This window comes from Heterocephalus glaber, unplaced genomic scaffold, assembly GCF_053883595.1.
Source record: "Heterocephalus glaber isolate CG9 unplaced genomic scaffold, H.glaber_assembly_v1.0 deba00001504, whole genome shotgun sequence".
Classification (NCBI taxonomy): domain Eukaryota; kingdom Metazoa; phylum Chordata; class Mammalia; order Rodentia; family Bathyergidae; genus Heterocephalus; species Heterocephalus glaber.
In genome coordinates, this window is record NW_028258324.1 from 55,629,373 (window position 1) to 55,650,669 (window position 21,297).

At 35.6% G+C, this 21,297-nt stretch overlaps 1 protein-coding gene across 4 annotated transcripts in view; it reads left to right on the top strand.

The window, feature by feature from the left end:
• The window catches only part of Mfn1 (mitofusin 1), a 43,757-nt gene extending 27,279 nt beyond the window's left edge, over positions 1-16,478 (top strand). For 3 of the 4 annotated variants that reach the window (XM_004834631.4, XM_087186558.1, XM_013071672.3), the window contains exons 10-18: positions 4,149-4,270; positions 5,990-6,116; positions 6,285-6,389; positions 6,756-6,858; positions 6,993-7,222; positions 9,403-9,555; positions 10,910-11,106; positions 13,611-13,745; positions 15,825-16,478. In XM_004834631.4, coding sequence (XP_004834688.1) covers positions 4,149-4,270; positions 5,990-6,116; positions 6,285-6,389; positions 6,756-6,858; positions 6,993-7,222; positions 9,403-9,555; positions 10,910-11,106; positions 13,611-13,745; positions 15,825-15,885 — 1,233 coding nt within the window. In that variant the 3' untranslated portion in view covers positions 15,886-16,478. The remainder of the gene's footprint in view (positions 1-4,148; positions 4,271-5,989; positions 6,117-6,284; positions 6,390-6,755; positions 6,859-6,992; positions 7,223-9,402; positions 9,556-10,909; positions 11,107-13,610; positions 13,746-15,824) is intronic. The other variant, XM_087186559.1, reaches the window with a different exon arrangement.
• The last annotated feature ends 4,819 nt before the right edge of the window (positions 16,479-21,297 follow it).

Below are 21,297 nucleotides of genomic sequence, written 5' to 3' on the forward strand. Positions count from 1 at the left end.
TATATTCCCATGCCAAGAATTGGAAGTTAAGTGGAGTAAAAGGAGTCAAGAAAATCAGTATTATTCTTGCATGTATGTATGTGTTGGGTTGGGGGGGTTGGACTAAGCTACATCCCCAACCCTTTTTAAAATTTTCCCAGGCATGGTGCTGCATGCCTGTAATCCTAGCACACAGGAGGCTGAGGCAGGAGAATTGTCATGACTTTGAGGCTAGCCTAGGATACACAGTGAGTTCAATACCAGCCTAGACTATATAGTAAGACCCTGTCCCAGAAGACTAAAAGAAAGAAAATATTGAGACAAGGTTTCGCTAAGTCCCCCTGGCTGGGGTGGAACTTGTGATTCTTTTGCCTCAGCCTCCCAGAATGCTGGGATTACAGATGTGCACTGCCATCTCCGGATTTTCTGGCTGTTTTTAATCTACATTTGGATAGACATTATTGGAAAGACAAGTTAGAAATCCAAATTTCTTTGCCCAAATATTTCTCACTATCTATTTTTAATAGTTTTGGTTATATGATTGGAAAGAGGTATATAAAGTTACTTCTAAAATATCAGTGGATTTGTTGTAAAGGGCAATTTTGGGGTGCTTGGTGAAATACATAGGTGGGCTGTGTTAAGTAGTAATATTGTCCCAGTGGTAAAGGTTGCTTAGCCCAAGAGTTCAAGGCCAACCTGGGCAACTTTAAAGCGTATGTGTGTGTGTGTGTGTGTGTGTGTGTGTGTATAAATATATGTATGCAGGGCCGGGGATTTAGCTTAGTGGTTTCGCTGCCTGCTGCACAAGCCCAAGAACCCGAGTTCAATCGCTGATACCAAAAAAAAATAAATAAATATATGTATGTATACATGCACATATATACATATGCAAGTTAATATGGTGAATGTTTAAATTTTTAAAATTTACAATAAAAGACACATTGCCAGTAAAATACCCAGAATACCTTGCCACACTTGGAATAACTTATTCCATTGTTCTTGGCAATGTATCTTTTATTAGATAAGTTTATTTACTTATTTATTTTTGAGACAGGGTCTCACTGTGTAGTTCAGACTGGCCCTGAGCTCACTATGTTGCCCAGGCTTGCCTCGAACTTGTGGTGATCCTCCTGCCTCAGCCTCCCAAGTGCTAGGACTACAGGTGTTGCCACCACGCTGGGCTTGGATAAGTTTATTTTAAAAATTTAAACATTCACTATTATTTTTGATCACTCTTTTATGTGTATATGTATGTATTTATAAGTGTAAAAAAATGTGTGGATGTGTGTGGTGAGAGAAAGATAAATGAGGCTGAAGCCAGGCATAGTGGCACACCCCTCTAATCCCAGCAGTCTAGAAGCTGAGACAGGATCTCTGAGTTCGAGGTCACCCTGGAATATATAGTGAGACCCTGTCTCAAAAATCAAAATAAAAACAAAACAAATGAGGCTGAATATTAACATTTGGTACATCTAGCTAAAAAGTATATACATTAGTGTTCTTTTTTGTACTTTCCTGTCAGTTTAAAATACACTGAAATTATAAGTTTGGAGTAGTGAATTGTATATTGTTTGTGTTTGTGGGGTCTGTCATCAAGGGGACTTGACAGGTTCATTGGTTTTATGTTTTAAATATATTAATAGCTAAGAATGTGTAACTGCATGATTTAAATATCAGCCAGATGCTCTAGATGTCATAGAAAATCAAAAAACTCGTAATAGGGACACAAATGTTATATTGGTTCTCAATGATTAATGAGTTTTATGTAGCGTATAGAATACTCTGACAAGATGGAAATTTAATTTTCTATAGTATTTTAAATTTCTCTGAATATTAGTTTCTGATAAAATAAATATGGGAACTTTGTGGAGAATAGCATATTAGTGGGTAAGGACTTTTCTCTGGGTGCCTCTTACCATCCTGCAGATGAATGGGAACACCAGTCAATGTATAATACTTTTTAATTAGAAAAAGATTGTATCTTTATGTTCTTTCATCATTATATGTTTTTGAAATAAGTAACATACTGTCTAATAACTTTCAGAGATCTTTTCATTTCTGTCGAGTCTAGCTCTAACACTGTGCTGTTACCTATGAATTTGAATCTTCATTGCTGATATCTAGACCTACTTCGTCGAGGAACGTACTTTCTTTTAACCTTTTTTCTTTTAAAATTGTTTTTATGCTTTTATTATAATTTTGTGGAGATTAATTTGGCACTTTTTTTTTTTTTGCTACTGGGGCTCGAACTCAGGACCTTGCACTTGCCAGGCAGGTGCGGTGCTGCTGAGGTACATCCCCAGCCCTAATATGGCACTTTTATGAGTCACAGTTATTTAGAATATAATCAAAGCTGTGATTTGGTTATTAGAAGATGAGTAGTTTACAGCTCAGATGTTTACTGGAGGGTAACTACTGGTGGTTTTAAAGAAGGAAGCATCCTGGAATGAATGGGAATACCATGGCTTCCTGTGAAGATTTGTGAGAACTGTCACCATGGGCATAAGTGAAGGTAGTTAATGCAAGAAATGAACAGTTCCAGAGTTGTCTTTACAAGCTGTTGACTAAATGGGCCATGTACCTAAGGAAATTAATTTTGTTTTCTGTACTTTAAACAAAATACTGAAGAGGGGAGCTGACATGTCAAAAGATTATAGTAGACCTTTTTTCTGAATGAAATGCACAAATAAGTTTAGAGATAGAAATTTAAGCATCAGTTATAAATAGTATATTTAATGAGCATGTAACATGCTACATAATAATTTCAGGATAACTAGAGTATTAATGAATACCTTTTAAAGATTGAATGCTACTTTTTTTTTGGTACTGGAGATTGAACTTGGGTCTTTGCACCTGAAATGCTACTTTTTTTTTTTAGAAAAGAGGGAAAGTAGTGAGCTTTAGGAATTAACAGTTTATACTAGGTAAACAATAAAGAGGATCAAGAAGATAGTCATAACATTGGAAAGTTTGAGTGTAGTTTGATACTGATGTGACCCAGGCTAGCATTTCTTAGGTTGTTCAAAGACTGGATAGCATTTCTCTGTAAACACTTGTTTTTAAATGTTACATCAGTTCAGAATTTGTTTTTTTTAATGAAGTAAGAATGGAATGAGGCCAATCACATAACAGTTTTGTGAATTTTGAATGATGAATCACAGTAAAAAAGTATTTAGATAATAAATGGTATTGCAAGCTAGGCGTGGTGGCACATGTCTGTAATCTGAGCTCTGGGGCGGCTGAGGCAGGAGGATCACCTTGAGTTTCAGGCCAGCCTGGCCTATATAATGAGCTCAAGGCCAGTGTGAACTACAGAGCGAGACCCTGTCTCAAACCAAAAAACAAACAAATAGTATTGCATATGTCAAAAACTGAAAAATTGTACAAAATAAATGTCTATCACCATATTCAGTAAATTCTGATATATTCTATTAAACACTGGTTATGAAACGCTTAGTTGATTTCTACTGTTGATGGGTTGTGAGTTGCAGTTAGCTGAAAGTGAAACTGATGAGTTAGGGTATCATTAGGCCTGTGTGCACCCACTGTAGTCTATTGATGAAAAAAAGTTATCTTTAAAATAACTGCAGATATTTTCCTGTGAATGATTTAAAATATTATTTAAGTTGTTCATTGCTAAAGATTATTTTTTAAGTTAGTCACACTTTATAGAAAGCTGTTTTAGTAGCCTGATGTAAAGCATCATATCATTCAGGTAATTTTCTTAATAGGAATTCTAATTCACAACTCATTGAAGAACTTTATTAGGTTATCTGTTACAAGTGTGAGAAAAATAAGATAGATGAACTCAAATTGGCTTAACAGGGATCAGAATAGGTTAATGGGGGAAACCTTTTTAACATTAAATATGGTGCCATTTATTTATTTATTTATTTATTTATTTATTTATTTATTTAAAATGTTATAGTCAAACCATTCCACATTACTGTGTAAAAATACACAAAGACATAAACTTGCTGTAAAAGCCTCCTTTACTTTTGAATCTTAATTTTTTTAGCCTTTGTAATTTTAAGTTGTGTTTACTGTGTTTTTTTCCTATCCTTATTTCTATTTTGGTTTAAGTTAAAATCAGCAAGTTTTTGTGTTTAAATTCCTGAAAATGTTGGGATGGAATTACAGTAATGTGTTATGGCTTGGGCCCCTCGCAGGAGTGTATCTCGCAGTCAGCAGTGAAAACAAAGTTTGAACAGCACACTGTCAGAGCTAAGCAGATACTAGACACTGTGAAAAACATAGTGGATTCAATAAACGTGGCAGCAGCAGAAACAAGGTATGAGTTCACTTTATTGCAACATGAAAATGTTAGTTGTTTTGTGTTAGACTTTTAACCCCATGGTTTTAAGTTGTACTATAAATACTTTCCACTAAAATCAGTCCTGTGGATTTAATTGATGTCTACTGTGTATCTTTAAATGAATATTTGAAAATACAGGTATTTATTCTGTAACTCTTAATACATCATTTACATCCCATAAATCTCAGTATTCCTGTGTACAAGTTATGATTTAAAATGTTTGTAGATTTAAAATGTCTTTAAAGCAGTGGAAGAACCATTTCTTCAAGCAGAATTTTATGAAGAATTCCAAATCAGGTGATCCTCTGATGCAGTCAACCCATGACCCCTCTTTTTTTTTTTTTAAGTTGGAAATGAATACCTAGCAGTATCAACAGTATTGATGCAAAACACAGTTCTAATAAACTTGGTACACTAGAAATAAAAATCAGGACATTATTAGATGTGACACAACTAATGATGTAAATCCTCAGTTGGACCTTTAATAGATATAAGCCAGTTCAAAGAAACAGAGCACCAAAGACTATATCCAAGATAAGATAAAACTGAAATTATAAATGTATTTCCTTTTGCTGGGAATACCCCATATCCCACATAAGTCTGTTGGTAGATTTTAGAACCATCTCAGGAATACATTAAGTACAAAAGTAGGGAAATGAGTATGCTTGCTACATGACTTGCTCCCCCATTTGACCCCCATTTAATCAATATTACCTGGGTGACTGTACTTGTTAAAAAAAAAATAGGGAAATGCCAGCCTATAGAACATAAGGCTGTGAACCCTGAGACTGATCTCAACCCCAGTGCAGTATAGTATCTACATACACTTTTTGTGTTGCCATAGAAGTCCCTTCCAGCTTGATTGCTTTATTATAGTACCCAAAATTTAGCCTAGCAGATCTTACTAGTTTTAAAAAATACAAGACAGTACAGGACATTGAACTAAATACAGCACAAGGATGTGATTTGAGGATAGTTTGTATGATACAATATCTTGGAAACTCTGAGCTAAATATCTTCTTAAAAAGAATCTCAAGTTTTTGTTTTCCTCTGTCATTCAGGGATCAACGAACTTTCTATGAAGGCCCAGATAATATGATAGGCCTTGTGGGCCTTACTATTTCTGTTGTATTGAGTCAGTTTCACAGTTTTAGAACAAAAGTAGTCCTATATAGAACTGAATGAGTGCAGCAGTGTTCCAAGAAAGCTGCAGTAAAAACTGGCTCGTGGCTGGATTTGGCTTATCCTTTGCTGACACTTACTTATTAACTGAAGTCACTGTTGAGTTCTATTTTGACTGTTCATATTTGTGAAGTGTTTGGAGACTTAGAATGTTTATTGAGCCTCTGGCTGTATCAGGTACCAAGCTGGCAAAGGGACAGTGTAGTTTACATCAAATCATCTATATAGAGTATTTTATAAGTGAAATAAAATAAGAATAATAATTGAATCCTTTCAGAGGTCAAAATGCAAGATTTTTTTTTTTTTCTTGTGCCATGCTAATAGATAGTTCAATACATAAAAAGAGTGTCTTTGCCCAGGCCAGGGATTTAGCTCAGTGGTTCTGCTGCCTGCCTTGCAAGCACAAGGTCCCAAGTTCGATCCCCAGTACCAAAAAACAAAAAGAATGTCCTTTCTTAATTGCCTTGGGACTTTGATATACTGAAGTACTGATTACTCTTTATCATATAATAGGGTTTATTCAATGGAAGAGAGAGAAGATCAAATTGATAGACTGGACTTTATTCGAAATCAGATGAATCTTTTAACACTGGAAGTTAAGAAAAAAATCAAGGAAGTTACTGAGGAGGTGGCAAACAAGGTAACAACTTTATGATCACAATATCTGGAAATGGAAATGTTTTTTAATAATGCTAAAATAGTTATCCCTTACCTTAAAGGAATATATTAGTTTTTCTTGATTTGATTTTTTCAGTAGTTTATAATCTTTTTAAAAAATGTTAAACTCTGATTTTTAAAATATTTCCAGGTTTCATGTGCAATGACAGATGAAATCTGTCGGCTGTCTGTTTTGGTTGATGAATTTTGTTCTGAGTTTCATCCTATTCCAAGTGTATTGAAAGTATATAAAAGCGTAAGTTAAAGTGTTCTTAAAAAGTTATTCTGAGATGGTTTCCATACCTTATTCTTTAGTCTTACTTAGTGGTTTGGCCATTTCTGTGTCACATTGGCAATCTTGTGCACTGGTAGTACATGTACACTCTCTTGTATATGAACTATGCAGAGGGCTGGGGGTGTGACTTGGTGGGAATACATGCTTAGCATACCTGTGTGAAGCCCTGGGTTCAGTCTGCAGCACCAAAAACCAAACAAAAACAACCAAAATTTATCCTCTAAATGGAATTAGGATCATTTTAGTATTTGGTATATTTCAGAAGTCTTTAAAAATCTACATATTTTCTGGAGAAAAAATAATGTGAACATTTACTGTTGGTAACAGGAGTTAAATAAACACATAGAAGATGGTATGGGAAGAAATTTGGCTGATCGGTGTACCAAGGAAGTCAATGCCTCAATGCTTCAATCCCAGCAGGAAATTATTGGTAATATTTATGTCTATAAGATCATGTATAGTTTTTTTCTTTATTGGTAAAGGGTTTACTTTTCTTTGGATATTTTATAGAAGGGAAAACATATATGATTATTTCTTATAATAAATTAATTTTATTCTTTCCAGAAAATTTGAAGCCATTGCTTCCAGCTGATATGCAGAATAAACTTCATACATTGATCCCTTGCAAGAAGTTTGATCTTAGTTATGACCTAAATTGCCATAAGTTATGTTCAGATTTTCAAGAAGATATTGTATTTCGTTTTTCCCTGGGCTGGTCATCCCTTGTTTATCGATTCTTGGGCCCCACAAATGCTCAGAGGGTGCTACTTGGATTATCAGAGCCCATCTTTCAGGTATGTATCTTTGATTTTTACCAGTTCAGATTCTCTGTATTTGGTTATGCAGTTTTCTTTAATAAAACTAGCTTCAAATCTGCATACCTAGAAGATAATAGCCATCTCATAAAGCCATTGTTGGGTATACTATACATAAGAGAAAGCCAATCCTTATTTTCATCCAGTACTGGTGTAGATGGTTCTGCATTCACTTTTGAAACTTTTTTTTTCTTTATTTTGTTAAAGTTTTAGTAGTGCATGCCTGTAATCCCAGCTATGTGGGAGATTGGGGCAGGAAGATTTCAAGTTTGAAGTTAGCCTGGGAATAAAGTGAGACCCCCATCTCAAAAGAAAGTTTTTGTTTTAAGAGTTCAAATAAATTGGATATGTAAGGATGTTAAGAAATGCTTAAAAAAAAGAAAAGCTTTAAAATTTATCTTATTTTTGGCTTTTACAGTTTTTTGGGTTTTGGCAATTAAACCCAGGGCCTTGCACATGCTAGGCAAGTGCTTTACCACTGAGCACATTCAGGCTCTTTTTTCTTTCTTTTTTAGGGCAGGGTCTTGCTGTGTAGCCCAGGCTGACCTTGAATTTATAGCAGTCCTCTGCCTAGCCTCCCTAGTGTTGGGATTACTGTACAGACATGCCACCACGCCTGGCCTAGCCCTGTTTTCTAAATTTCATTTTGAGATAAGGTCTTACTAAGTTTCCCTGGTTGGCCTTGAACTCTGGCTTTTCCAGCTTTTCCCGTGTTTGGTTGCTGGGGTTGTAAACATGTGTCACACTTGGCTAAACTTTTTTTTTTTTTGGTACTGGGGATCGAACTCGGGTCCTTGCACTTGTGCAGCAGGTGGTGAAACCACTGAGCTAAATCCCCGGCCCTAAACTTTATTGTTTTAGTAATTTTTGAGAAAATGTCTGGAGTTGTAAACCCATCACCATAACTGAATTTCAGGACATTTTCTATTACCTCAAAAGGATCTTTTATACCCATTTGTAGTGAATTATCATTCCTACCTTCAGCCCCACCACTAATTGCCTTCTGTCAGTAGGGATTTGCCTTTTCTGGGTATTCCTTAAATGGAATCATATAAGAAATGACCTTATCTGATTGGTTTATTTTGCTTATGTTTTCAAGCTTTACCATCATGGTGTCAGGATTATAGTAAGTGTCAGTATTTCATTGCTGCTGGTGGCCAAGTAATGTTCTATAATAGATATAACACATTTATCCATTTAGCAGTTGATAGTACTACTAGTTAGTACTTCGGGGCCAGTGTGAAAAATACTGCTGTGAACCATGCATATGTATTTTTCTGTTGAAATGTGTTTTCATTTCTTTAAAAAATATAAATAGGAGTGAATTGCGGGACTCTATAGTAGGTCATATTAACTTTCTGAGGCACTGCTACGCTGTTTTCCAAAATGATTGCACCATTTTACATTCCCTCCAGAATTGTATGAAGCTTCCAGTTTCTCAGTGCACTTGCAATACCTTTATTGTCCTTTATTCTAGTGGTGTGAAGTGGTAGCTCATGGTAGCTTTGATTTCCATTTCCCTAATGAGTAATGATTTTGAACATCTTTTCATGTGCTTATTATCCATTCATGTACCTCTTTTTATGAAGTATCTGTTTGTATCTTTTACTCATTTTTTTAATTATATTTTTTGGCTTCTATTGAGTTTTAGGAATTCTTCATATATTTTGGGTACAAGTCCTTTATCAAATATGTAACTTCCAAATATATAGTTTCAGTTTGTGGCTTTTAACTTTTTTAACGTATTTTGCATTTTAAAGGTTTTTGTTTTGAAGTCCAACATTTTTTATTTAAATGACTATGCTTTTGATGATTGGTTTGTTTTTGTTCTTTTGGTGTTGAGCATATACCTCTAAGCTGTATCCCCAGCCCATTTATTTTAAGAATTGCAGTTTAATTTTTGAGAATTACTGATACAGGTAGACTCCATGGTATATTATGAAAATGTATTATTGATGATATCATTGGTCCATGTTAGAGAAACTCATTTTCTGTTCATTTTTTTTTTCCTTATGTATTTGTAGTAGATGTCTTATTTGGAGTTGTTTTTTCATACACTTGCTGCTGATTTTTAAAGAAATACAAAAGTAATTTTATAAAAGTAATTATCTCACTTAAACTTATTTTACTATAATACTTCCCTCACCTGAATTTATCAGCTCCCTAGATCTTTAGCTTCAACTCCCACTGCACCTACTAATCCAGCAACGCCAGATAACGCATCACAGGAAGAACTCATGGTTACTTTAATAACAGGATTAGCTTCTCTTACATCAAGGACTTCTATGGGCATCATAGTTGTTGGAGGAGTGGTAAGAAACATTTTTAGCATAATTGATTTTGTTTGTTTTGTTTCTTTGGTCCGTGCATTAACTGCTTGAACCCCACATTTCAAGGACACTTCACTTTTATTCTGTATCATGATTATGTGCTTGTTATTGCTTTGATTCAATTGCAGTTATCAGGAGCTTTAAAATCTTTGTTTCTCTATATAGTTTAGGGTGGTCTTGAGCTCACTATGTAGCCCAGGCCAACCGTGAACTTGAACTTACTATGATCCTCCTGCTTCAGTTTTTTTTTTTTTTGAGACAGGGTCTCACTGTGTAGTTCAGGCTGGGCTTGAACTCACTACGTAGCCCAAGCCGGACTGAACTCTCAGTGATCCTCCAGCCTCAGCCTCCCTAGTGCTAGGGTTACAGACATGTACCACCACACCCGGCAGTGCCTTAGCTTGCTTGAGCCCTAAGATCACTAGCGTGTGCCACCATGGGCAGCTCTAATTGAAATTGTCACAAAGCTGTCTGTTAGATCATGAAGAAAGGTGTATTTACTTCTGTTTCCAAGATCTATAAAGCAGTATGAAAATCTACAGGCTAAAAGTAGTGAAGAATTTCTCAAATCTTATTGTAAATTTAAATATATCCAACTATCTGGGTTTTGATTTGTTTTGGGCTATTTTTTGGCATTGCTGGGGATTGAACACAGGGCCTGGGACAAACAGGCACTTTACCACTGAACTGTCTCCTCAGCCCTGTTGGTTTTGAAACAATACTTCCTCTTTTCACACCACAGCACACAAAGAAATGATATTTATACATTATAAGAACAAGAAAGGTCTGATAGGGCTGGGATTGTGCTTAGTGGTAGAGTGCTTGTCTAATGTGCAGGGCCCTGGGAACCACAAAAAGAATGAGGGAGGGAGAGAGCAGAGGTGGGGGGAGGTGGTCTAAATACAAAGGGAACCTGTCCTAAAGTATTAAAGGTTATTTTTAGTACTTTTTTTTTTCTTTCCAAGATGAGGCCTTGCTCTACAGTGTGGGCTGGCCTTGAAGTCACTATATAGTCCTGCATCAACCTACGCAACGCTGGTATTATATATAGTAGGTATATATACCATGCGCAGCTTAATAATAGTTCTTAATTGTTGAAAATTTTGAGATACATTGAACCAATTTATCAAATCTGACAAATTATAAAAGTTTTTTGTGGTATTTATGTGCTGATCACTTTTCCATGTGATTGACTTTCAGTTAACATCACATTTTCTCATGGAGAAATATGCATTTTTAGAAAATGGATCTGACTGAAATATAGGTAGTGAGCTTGTAATATATTCCCCCAGCTAGTATTTTTCTTCTCAGAGTAAGCTGTGACTTTATCTTCCAGATTTGGAAAGCTATAGGTTGGAAACTTGTGTCTGTTTCATTAAGTATGTATGGAGCACTGTATCTTTATGAAAGGCTGACCTGGACCACCCGTGCCAAAGAGAGAGCCTTCAAACAGCAGTTTGTGAACTATGCAACTGAGAAACTGCAGATGATTGTTAGCTTCACAAGTGCAAACTGCAGCCACCAAGTACAACAGTAAGTTGAAAGATGCATTTTTTATTTTTTAAAAAAAGTTCTTTGAAGTACGGCATACCTGCAGGTAATGAACACATTTTGAATCATCACTGAGGTGAAATAGAATAAGTCAAATGTCACTTCTTGCCTTCTCCCAGCCACTATTATCCTTATTCTCCTGATAAGTTAGATTTGCACATTTTGTAATTAGCATGTAAGAACTTTGTCAGCAGACCTGTCCTTGGAGTAGTTTGGCTTCTTAATTAGAAGACTAAAGACTGAATGGATTTTTAGCATTTACCAAGTGGGCTTAGTGCTGGGAGGACTCCTGATTTTATGATAAACTTAATTTTCTCTCATAGTCCAGATTTATAAGCCTAAAGATACTATTTTTTTCTATATCGAGAGAATTGTGTTATATTAAATACCTATGTCTGCCTAATTTGTTTTTATACATCTTAGATACTTGTTTTATTGATTTAGTGAAAGTATATTGAACTCCACTTAAGTCAAGGCACAATGTTTTTGTATTTGAATACAGTTGTGAGCAGAATTTTAAAGCTCCTGATAATTTCCTAGAAGAGAGGTAGCATATGAAATTTGATTGTATAAGAATAGGAAGATCAGGAAGAGAAAAAAATTGAAATGAAAAGAAGGTAGAGAGGAAGGGAATGTGTTTAAGAACATGAAGAGAAAATTTCAGTGTGGCAGATGTGTTTTTTTGTTTGTTTGCCTTGTTTTTTTCTTCTTTTTTGGCACCGGGGATCAAACTCTGGGCCTTGCTCTTGCAAGGCAGGTGCAGGAACCACTGAGCTAAATCCCCGCCAAAAGCTAATTTTTTTTTTTGGTACTAGGATTTGAACTCAGGTCCTTGAACTTGCAAGGCAGGCAGCAGAACCACTGAGGTAAATCCCTGGTTATTTGCTTTGTTTTTGAGATAGGGTTTCAGTATGTAGCTAAGGCTGGCCTTGAATCACTATGTAGCCCAAGCTGGCCTCAAACTCACAGTGATCCTCTTGTCTCAGCCTCCTGAGTGCTAGGATTACGTATGTGTCAGTATGTGTCAACATGCCTGGCGGCAGATGTGTATTTAGTGTAAACCTTGTGTAATTTGAGTGTAAACCTATCACAAGGACCGGGCTCTGTCTGTGTGTATAGGGGTTAGGGTTTGGATGGTTAGGAATTCTGGAAGTGATGCCATAAATAACTTAGCTCTAGAACAGAAAACTTTATGGAAACAAAGTCTATGTAAATAGGGAAGGGTGGAGGGGGTAAAGGGCGCATAGGTAGTGGTGAAAAAATAAGAACCAAGGTACATCATGTACAGGTATAAACACCCAATGATAAATGTAAACTTATTGTATACCTAAAATGTACCAATAAAAGAATTTAAGCAAAAAAAAAAAAGAAAACTTTGCATTGATGTGACATAAAGAATGGAGACTAAGCAGATAGGAATTACAAAAAGGTTAAACTATTTCAGACATAAGGTCAAATCCTTAGCTAATGTAGTTACAGCTATAGAAAACAGAAACAAGACCACAGATTTGAGGAACTTGTTTATCCATCCATTCATTCACTAAATATTTTGTGAGCTCCTATTTTAAATGACAGTTTTAATTTATTTGTATGAAGAACATTTCTCTAATGAAGATACCTGGACCTTCAAAAGAAATAAGCTGAGATTCATATAAATAAAAACAAATTAATGTAGCTTTCCATTCTTTTGATTATCAAACATTTACTAATTGCTTGTCCTGTGGTAATTATGTTGGGGCTTATGGGAAGTAAAAAGTTGAAGGTAACTTGATATTCTGTCTTAAAAACTGTACATTCTCACAGAGGCAGTCTTCAATAATTACCCAAAATACAGTAGGTAAATGTTAATTGAATATTTAATAAAAAGAATGAAACATGCTATATTTGTCTGCCTTCAGGGTTTGGTGGAGGGAAGTAAATGGAGGGTAAAAGAGCACAGCAAAGATGAAGATGAACAGAACAGTTGCATAGAGAAATTAATAAGTCAACTGTGTTCTGGCAGGACTCATGTGCCAGATATGCTCCTCTGTAAAAGTAACAAGCATTGTGTTTGCTAAAGCTGTATGTTAACTAGCACTTAAATTAGATATAACACATGATTAAATCGCTGTGATTTGAAGTATTTTTGCCTACTTCACAAAAGTTCTTAGAATTTTTTTAATTTCATGTTTTTAATGGGCTAGGGAAAAGAGTAAAATTTATTGTGCTTATGAAGAAAGACACCCTTCTGGCTTTTCATAGTTTACTGTATCTGTATTCACAGCCATCTAGCAGAGGTAATACTGTCTCTTGAGGCCAGATGAAATTAGGCGTACATTCATGTTTAGCTTACCAGTGCTGTACCCTCCCTCATATCACTCTTTGCAGGGTACTTTGACTCTTTAGCACATAGATTTTTTTCAAAATTTTTCTCCTTTTTATTAAAGCTTGACATTGAAGTTTACTCATTTTAGAAGGCATTCATGACTTTTTATTTTCTTTTTCAGGGAAATGGCTACCACTTTTGCTCGCCTGTGCCAACAGGTTGATACTACTCAAAGGCATCTGGAAGAAGAAATTGCTAGATTGTCCAAAGAAATAGATCAATTGGAAAAAATACAAAACAATTCAAAGCTTTTAAGGTATTTAAAACCTTTTTCCTAAATAATGTCAACATTTACTGGTCTTATTATTAAATATAATTATGTAAAATTGCTAATGAATTTATATTGGAACACTAATTGTTAAATTATGATCTTTCATATTTCTGTTTTGCAATTTCAGTGAAAACTAATCTTAAGAGAATGAATTCAAAGAATTATATAGATCTAAATTTAACTCTTTTAGGATAAATTAGTCCCCTCTCCAGACAGAAGTTCTGTAATTTAGTTTTTAGACTATGTTGAAGACCATAACTTCTGTTCTTATTGGGGACTATTGGAAGTGCTTAAATTTGAAACAAAAAAAGTAAGCAAGATTTTATGATAAAAATGTGGATTTCCTGGTTAATATGGATTTATGGATTCTTTAAGATTTAATAAAATTTGCTTTTGGGTACATGACTGGAAGTATCATCAAAAATTCTATACTTGGCTGTTCTTTCAGGTTTCTTACCCATTAAGCTGACCTGTCAGCATGTCTGGGAAAATCATTTGGTAAAATTGTCCATGTAAGGGCAGCTTAACCAGTATTTTATTTCTATTTGTTTATTTTTTGAGACAGGGTCTTGCTCTTTAGTTCAGGCTGGCTTTGAATTCACTGTGTAGCCTAGGCTGGCCTTGAAGTCATGGCAATCCTCCTGCCTCAGCCTCCCAAGTTCTGGGATTATTACAAGCATGTGTCACCATGCCTGGCAGTAGCCAGTATTTTTAGCCATTTCTCTTTTTTTTTGGTACTGGGGATCGAATTCAGGTCCTTCCACTTGCAGGGCAGGCGGCAGAACCACTGAGCTAAATCCCCGGCCCTAGCCAGTATTTTTAAATTGGAGGCACTGTCTTTGTGACCTGAAAGCTGGGGTCATGTATTGGACTGTGTAATGCTTTGGTCAACGATGAACTGCATATATGGTAGTGGTTCCATAATATTATGAAGGTGAAGAATTTTTATCACTAGGCATCATAAGGTCATAGTATAACACATTATGTTTGCTTAGTTATACAAATATTTATTATTCTGTTATAGTTACCTACAGTATTTAGTACAGTAGATTGCTGTACAAGTTTTTAACCTAGTAGCATTAGGCTGCACCATGATCACCTAGGTGTGTAGTAGGTTGTAACATATAGGTTTGTGTATGTATACTATATGATCACATTACAGTGAAATCAACCAGTGATATATGAGTGGCTCTTAGAAGGTATCGTGGTCATTAAGCAAAGTATGGCTATGTTTGGAATGTCCATGCTTACTAGATTAGGCTTAACCATTTGTATTAGTTAACTTGCCTAACACTCCAGGAGAGTTGCCTTAAGTCCAATGGTGTTATAGTATATGTGCATTTAATGTGACCCAACCATATGTATGCAGAGACAAAACGAGATTCCCCCCCTCTCCAAAGTGGAGAGAGCACCCACTCTGAGCATCTACCCTGGCATAGTAAGAGAATGGGAGCCACAAATCTGTTTCTGTTAGGTTTAGTTTCAGTTTTCCATTCTTATTGTAGACAGCTTAACTGCATCAAGTATGATCTAGTATTGAAAAATGTTTTGTTATCCTATAACCCATGAATATCTGCCAGCTTCTCTGCATATACATAAAGTGATTTATTGAGGGCTTCATGCTTCACTCAGTTTTCAGACTTCGTGTGACTTAACATATAATTCCCATGGAAGATGATAAGACTCCATTGTCTGTTATGCTTTGGTTCTTTTTCTTTTTTTTTTTTTTTGTACTGGGGATTGAACTTGGGTCCTTGCGCTTGCACAGCAGGTGATGAAACCACTGAGCTAAATCCCCGGCCCTGGTTCTTTTTCTTTATTAAAGCTTTTGTCTTTTTATGTTTAACTTTTTAGTTCCTGTACTTTTAGGTCTGTTTACTGCAAAGCTGCTGTAGCACACACTATGAATACTCTGAAAAGGATTGGTAATAGTCAAACCTGAGTTCCAGTAAAATTTAACAGCAAGCTGGCTGTAGAGTTTTGCATTTTAAGATTGGATAGAATGCATTTTTTGTTGTTGACTTTTATGATAATGATTGGTATTTTCTTTTCTTTTTAAATTAGAAATAAAGCCGTTCAACTTGAAAATGAGCTGGAGAATTTTACTAAGCAGTTTCTGTGTTAAAGCAATGAAGAATCTCAACAATAGAGATTGCTCTGATGACCATGATAGGTGGAAAGGGAACTTGGAAGATGGGGACAGTTGTTATTTTTATGAAATGACTTCAAGATGAATTACACTAACTGTACTAAATAGCAAATCCCTGTGAAGATTCTGGTAATTATTCAGGCTGTTTGCATTTCTGAAGAGAGTTATGGTAGGTCCTTTGTTTTAATTTTGGGTTTAAAAAAAAGAGACAAAATTGTTTGTGTTAACAATGAATTAGTTAAAAGCAATAGAACCAACTGTGTGACCCCTGAGGGGGCGGGTCCTTGAGCTCTTCATTAGGGCTTGCTTTATTTCTGATTCTGAAAAACTCTGCTTCCTGGCATCCAGGAGTTGGAGAGTGATCCTTTCATCTTTTTTCTCAAAACTAGTTTTTGATGCCCTCTTTAATGGGAAGTCAGTTTTTTGTTTTATTTTATGCTGCATTGCTCTAACCAAGCAGGATTGTGGAATGTTCTTGAGTGTACTGTTTATGCAACTTAACAATCTCTTGGCCATTGTGGCAGTATGTAAACCACTAATAAATACAGTTTTTACCCCTTTTAAACTGACGTAAAATGGTATAAAGGTTTGTTCATATACTTATAAAAGTATCTAAATTAAAAGTTTCCCAATCTGTTTTTTAAGAAACATTTTCAGCTTGCTGCAGTTTTGTTTTTTTTTTAAGCTTGCTGCAGTTTTTAAAGTCCAATAAGGAAAACTTTTTCTGAAGAATAAAGTTTGGAATATCAAAAATAGCCAAAGATACAGGATGTCTGAATTTGGGTGATAACAATAATGTTTAAAAGTTCATCAGCAGTAGGCACCTGCTTAAGATTCTGCTGGATTGTCTCCCACGAGAGGCTTTTACTTTTATTTGATTATATGAATTTGCCCAGGCTTCATTAAAAATTACTGTACTTTTTACCTTAGTGAAATATTAATGGGTTCAAGTATCATGTCTGCTTCTATATTAAAAACTGATTGAAGTGTGTACGGAAATACTAAAAATGACATCATTCTAGAACCTTGTTATAAAGATCACCAGATCAGCATCACTTAGATGCTTGTTAAAATGCACAACTCCAGGGTCAAAACGCATTTGGCCAAATACAGCATTATGACTCTTTCTTGGGACAGACAAAACTTCAGGTCTTTTTTTCTTGTAGTGCTTCCTTTTCTGTCCCCTTTAAGGCTTCTGGATGCTAGTTGGTCTTCTCACAGCAGGTGGGTACCCTTATTTTTCAAGATATTTGAAGGAGAAAATAACATTATTTAGGCCATAGGAGCTTTTAAAAAATGCTTATATTTTTATGCAAATCAGACATTTGGGTACAGTATTCAAATTTAAATACAAATGACTTGGTTTTTAACTTTTATTGTTGATATATATAAGCCAAAATTGGGACAGGCCATCGATAATACACCAAAAGCTAGCGTCTTGACACTGGGTACTGCATCAATTTCAGTTACAAGTTATGTGAAAGTACTTGAGCTCTGGTTATCCCCTCAGTACAGTACAGTGGTTCTTATAGTATGATCCCTGGATTATCACCATCACTGCTTTTGAACCTGTAAGAAATGCAGGTTCTGAGGTCTCAACCTAGACCTAAGGAATCAGAAACTCCAGGTTTCAGGCCTGGCAACGTTTTAACGAGCCTTATAGGTGATCCTGATATGCACTGCAGTTTGGGAACACTGGTACCGTGTTTCTGGTATAGTATTTTTTTTCTTTTTTCGGTACCAGGGATCAGACTCAGGACCTTGTGTTTGCCAGGTAGGTGTCATGCCACTGAGATAAATCCCCGGCCCTCTGGAATGCTATTCTACCTGATCAAGTTTGAAAATGTGTGGAAGTTGGGAATGGAACACTAACATAATAAGAAGTCTCTCTTACTTCTACCTGGACAGAAGTGCACCTATATGTCCATGACTTACACAGAAATTATGTAACTATGATGTAATTCAGTTATTACACATACACTTGATTATTATGTATGTTTGCAGTATTATTTATAAACTTTGTATAATCTTAAAGTTTTTGCAAAACATTTTTAAGTATGCAAGCTTACAAGGTGAAAATAAAACTTATTTGCCAGATAGTTGATGAATGCAGCATTTATACTAGTATTTAGTGAGTTCTGATCCTTCACTCTTTTTTATTTTTTTGGTACTGGGGATCAAACTCAGTACCCCGTGCCTGCGAGGCAGGCAGCAGAACCGAGCTCTGATCCTTCACTCTTAATCATTTGTATAGTAGGCACACAGACAGTCTTGAGTTAACTGGCTCTTATGACTGCATTACCATTCTGTTGTTTAGTTCCCCTAGCCAACTACGAAAGGGTGAGAAAGATGCTGTAGACCACCATATGCTGAGAAGTTTTCCACATTACATACACAGTTTACAGGTACTTAACCAACTATTCTTACCCAGACAAATCGAATATAAATCTGTTTTCTTAAATTTCTTCTCTGATTTTCCCTTAAGGTTGTAATGAAATAAAAGTAAAAACTTTTAAATCAATACTGTAAGAAGAATTGGTTATTAAAAATTAAAAGGGAAATAGATTATCCTAAAGGAGCTACAAGGGAAGAGGTCATTTGCTTTTGTTTCCATTTTTCCTTTTTCTTTTCATTTTTTTGTTTTGTTTTGTTTTTTGGTACCGGGAATTGAACTCTGGTCCTTCTGCTTGTGAGGCAGTTGGTGGAACCACTGAGCTAAATCCCCAGCCCTTTTCATTTTTTTTGGTACCGGAAATCAAACTCAGTTCTTTGCGCTCGCTTGCCAGACACACAGCACCACTGAGCTACATCCCCGGCGTGGGTCATTTGATTTTGAATGAAAATCTGTGGCCTTTTAACAATAAGCTAGAAGTGTATAATGCTAAAGGATAGAGAGGTCAGTAGTAGCACTTCAGTGTCTTCTTTGCTCTTGCAACTCATTTTTCATGGAAAAAAATTCTCCAATGTTTAAAGGAATTAGGGTTGAGTATGAAATACTGGACTTAATGAGTTTAGCTCTAGGACTTAATTTTAAAAATAAATCCTTATTAAAGCAGGCTGCAAGAACTCTGGTTAAAAGCACTTTATTGATTATAATTATCAATTCACATATTTCACAAAGGAACTGTACAAATAAAGGAATTGCTGTAAAAGATCCAAGAATACTGTTAAATCATGGCACAAGTCCAAAGTTTGTATGGTTTAAAGCTCATATAAGAGTTTAATCTAGCATGTTTACTTTTTCCATTATCAGACACAGTACTGACATTCATAGTCACTTGGCTACAAGTGTATAGAAACTAAGTGAACAGAAATATTTTCAGAATGCCTTAACAGGAAAATATTTTAACCAACTTTAAAGACACACTTAGCTATGGATGCCTTTGGATAAGAAAATGTAATTGCTCAGATGCTTCTTTGAAAAGAAAACAATTGGATAGAGCACCACTGTGTAAAAGACAAAAAGCCTGAAATACTCTACCATATGCATCACTGAACTATTAATTTAAAAATACTGTATTATGTCAGTTTTGATGAGTACATTTATTACAGTTTAAACAATAGGTTTTTTTTCCCCCATAATGCTGCACTATACCATATTTTACAAAACGAGTCACTGGATTTTGTTTGTTTGTTTGGGTACCGCGGATCGAACTCGTGGTCCTTGCACTTGCAGGGCAGGTGGCGGAACCACTAAGCTAAATCCCTGGCCCCAGTCACTGGATTTTAAGAAAAAAATTCTTTCAGGAAATTTTATCAACATGCAAAAATCTTGGCTAAATACAAGGTGCACCATCAATCTGTGATTAATAAATTTTTGAAACAAAAATGCGGTAACTTAGATGTTCAACAAACCATTTTATCGAATGCCTATTGTAACCCATACTTAAAATACAGCACCGAATTTGAGGCAATGCATGATGAACAAAACTAGTAAATCTGAATTCTGCTTAATCCAATTTAAGATAAGTTTTATTTATTGTGCTTCTCTTTCTCAGAAAAAAGATGACGTTAAAAAAATTAAAAAGAGGGCCAGGAATGTCGCTCAGTGGTGCTGCGCTTGCCTGGCAAGCACAAGGTCCTGAGTTCAATCCTTGGTACCAAAAAAAATTAAAAAGATGAGATGGTTTTTAAAATTGTAACGAGATCAGACATAGTTTTAAACTTTACTTCCCACAATTGTAAAAGAGAAAGGAAAAAGAGATGAATATAGCTTTTAAGTATTTTTTAAAAGCCTGACTTACCCTAAAGATTCTTGAAAGAACATTCATTCCTAAAATGACAGGCACATTTAGGGATTGTTTATTCAGTTTTTTCTAAGTTAAACTAACCAACCTTAAGCTTCAAGTATTAAATGTTATAATTTTAAATCTGACATTCACATCAAATCATAATTTTCCTGAACATTTTCACTTTTATAACAAGTATTTAAGACATCACTAGGGTTAGAGGAGGTTGGTTATATAACAATGCCACAATATTTTTTAGCAATAAAAATTCTATTTTTTGTTGCCTGGAGAAAAGTCTGTCATTAGTCTCAGGTTAAACTTCCTTAACATACTCCAGAAGTTCTATATCCATTATTTCAAGATTAGTTTACTTGCGTTCATCAGCATCAGCTTGTGTAAGTCTAAATTAAAATGAACTGCTTACCAGACTTTCTTGCTGTTGACATACTGAGCCAAAATCTTTGCCTCTATGAATCTGGAATTCAATCTGGTGTGTCAACTGAAATTCTGAGCTAGGAAGAGAACTTAGTTTGACTCTACCAGTATTCACATCATGTTTTCAGGGAAATGAGACCTATCAAAGCGGAGGAGATAAGCTTGCTGACACCAGAACCTGCTTTTGTAAGCAGACTGGGCTGATTAACCAAGCCATATGGTGATAATGTTTTAGAAAAGAATATATGGCTTTAAAATACTCTTGCTGGGCCGGGGATTTAGCTTAGTAGTTCCGGCACCTGCCTCGCAAGCCCAAGATCCCGAGTTCTATCCCTGGTACCAAAAAAAAATACTCTTGCCAGAGCTGGGTGTGGTGGTCCATATCCATAGTTTCCACCTCTGGAGGCTGAAGCAGGATTGTCTGGCCAGCCTGGGCAATATGGCAGAACCCTGTCTCAAAAAAAAAGGTAGACCTCAAAATTTACTCATTTTCGACATGATACAGAATCTTCTGAGGCACATTATGTTTAAATGTTTTTGTTTCGTGGTGGTTGGGACCTAACCCAGGGCCTCACACTTGTCTGGCAAGTGCTATACTACTGAGCTACATCCCCAGCCTATGTTTAAATGTTTCTTAAAATGTAAAGAAAAAATTAAGAGGCACCAGAAAACTGTAATATTCCTGGTGATGCAAATTCCTTAAATCTGGCCATATTTTTAAATC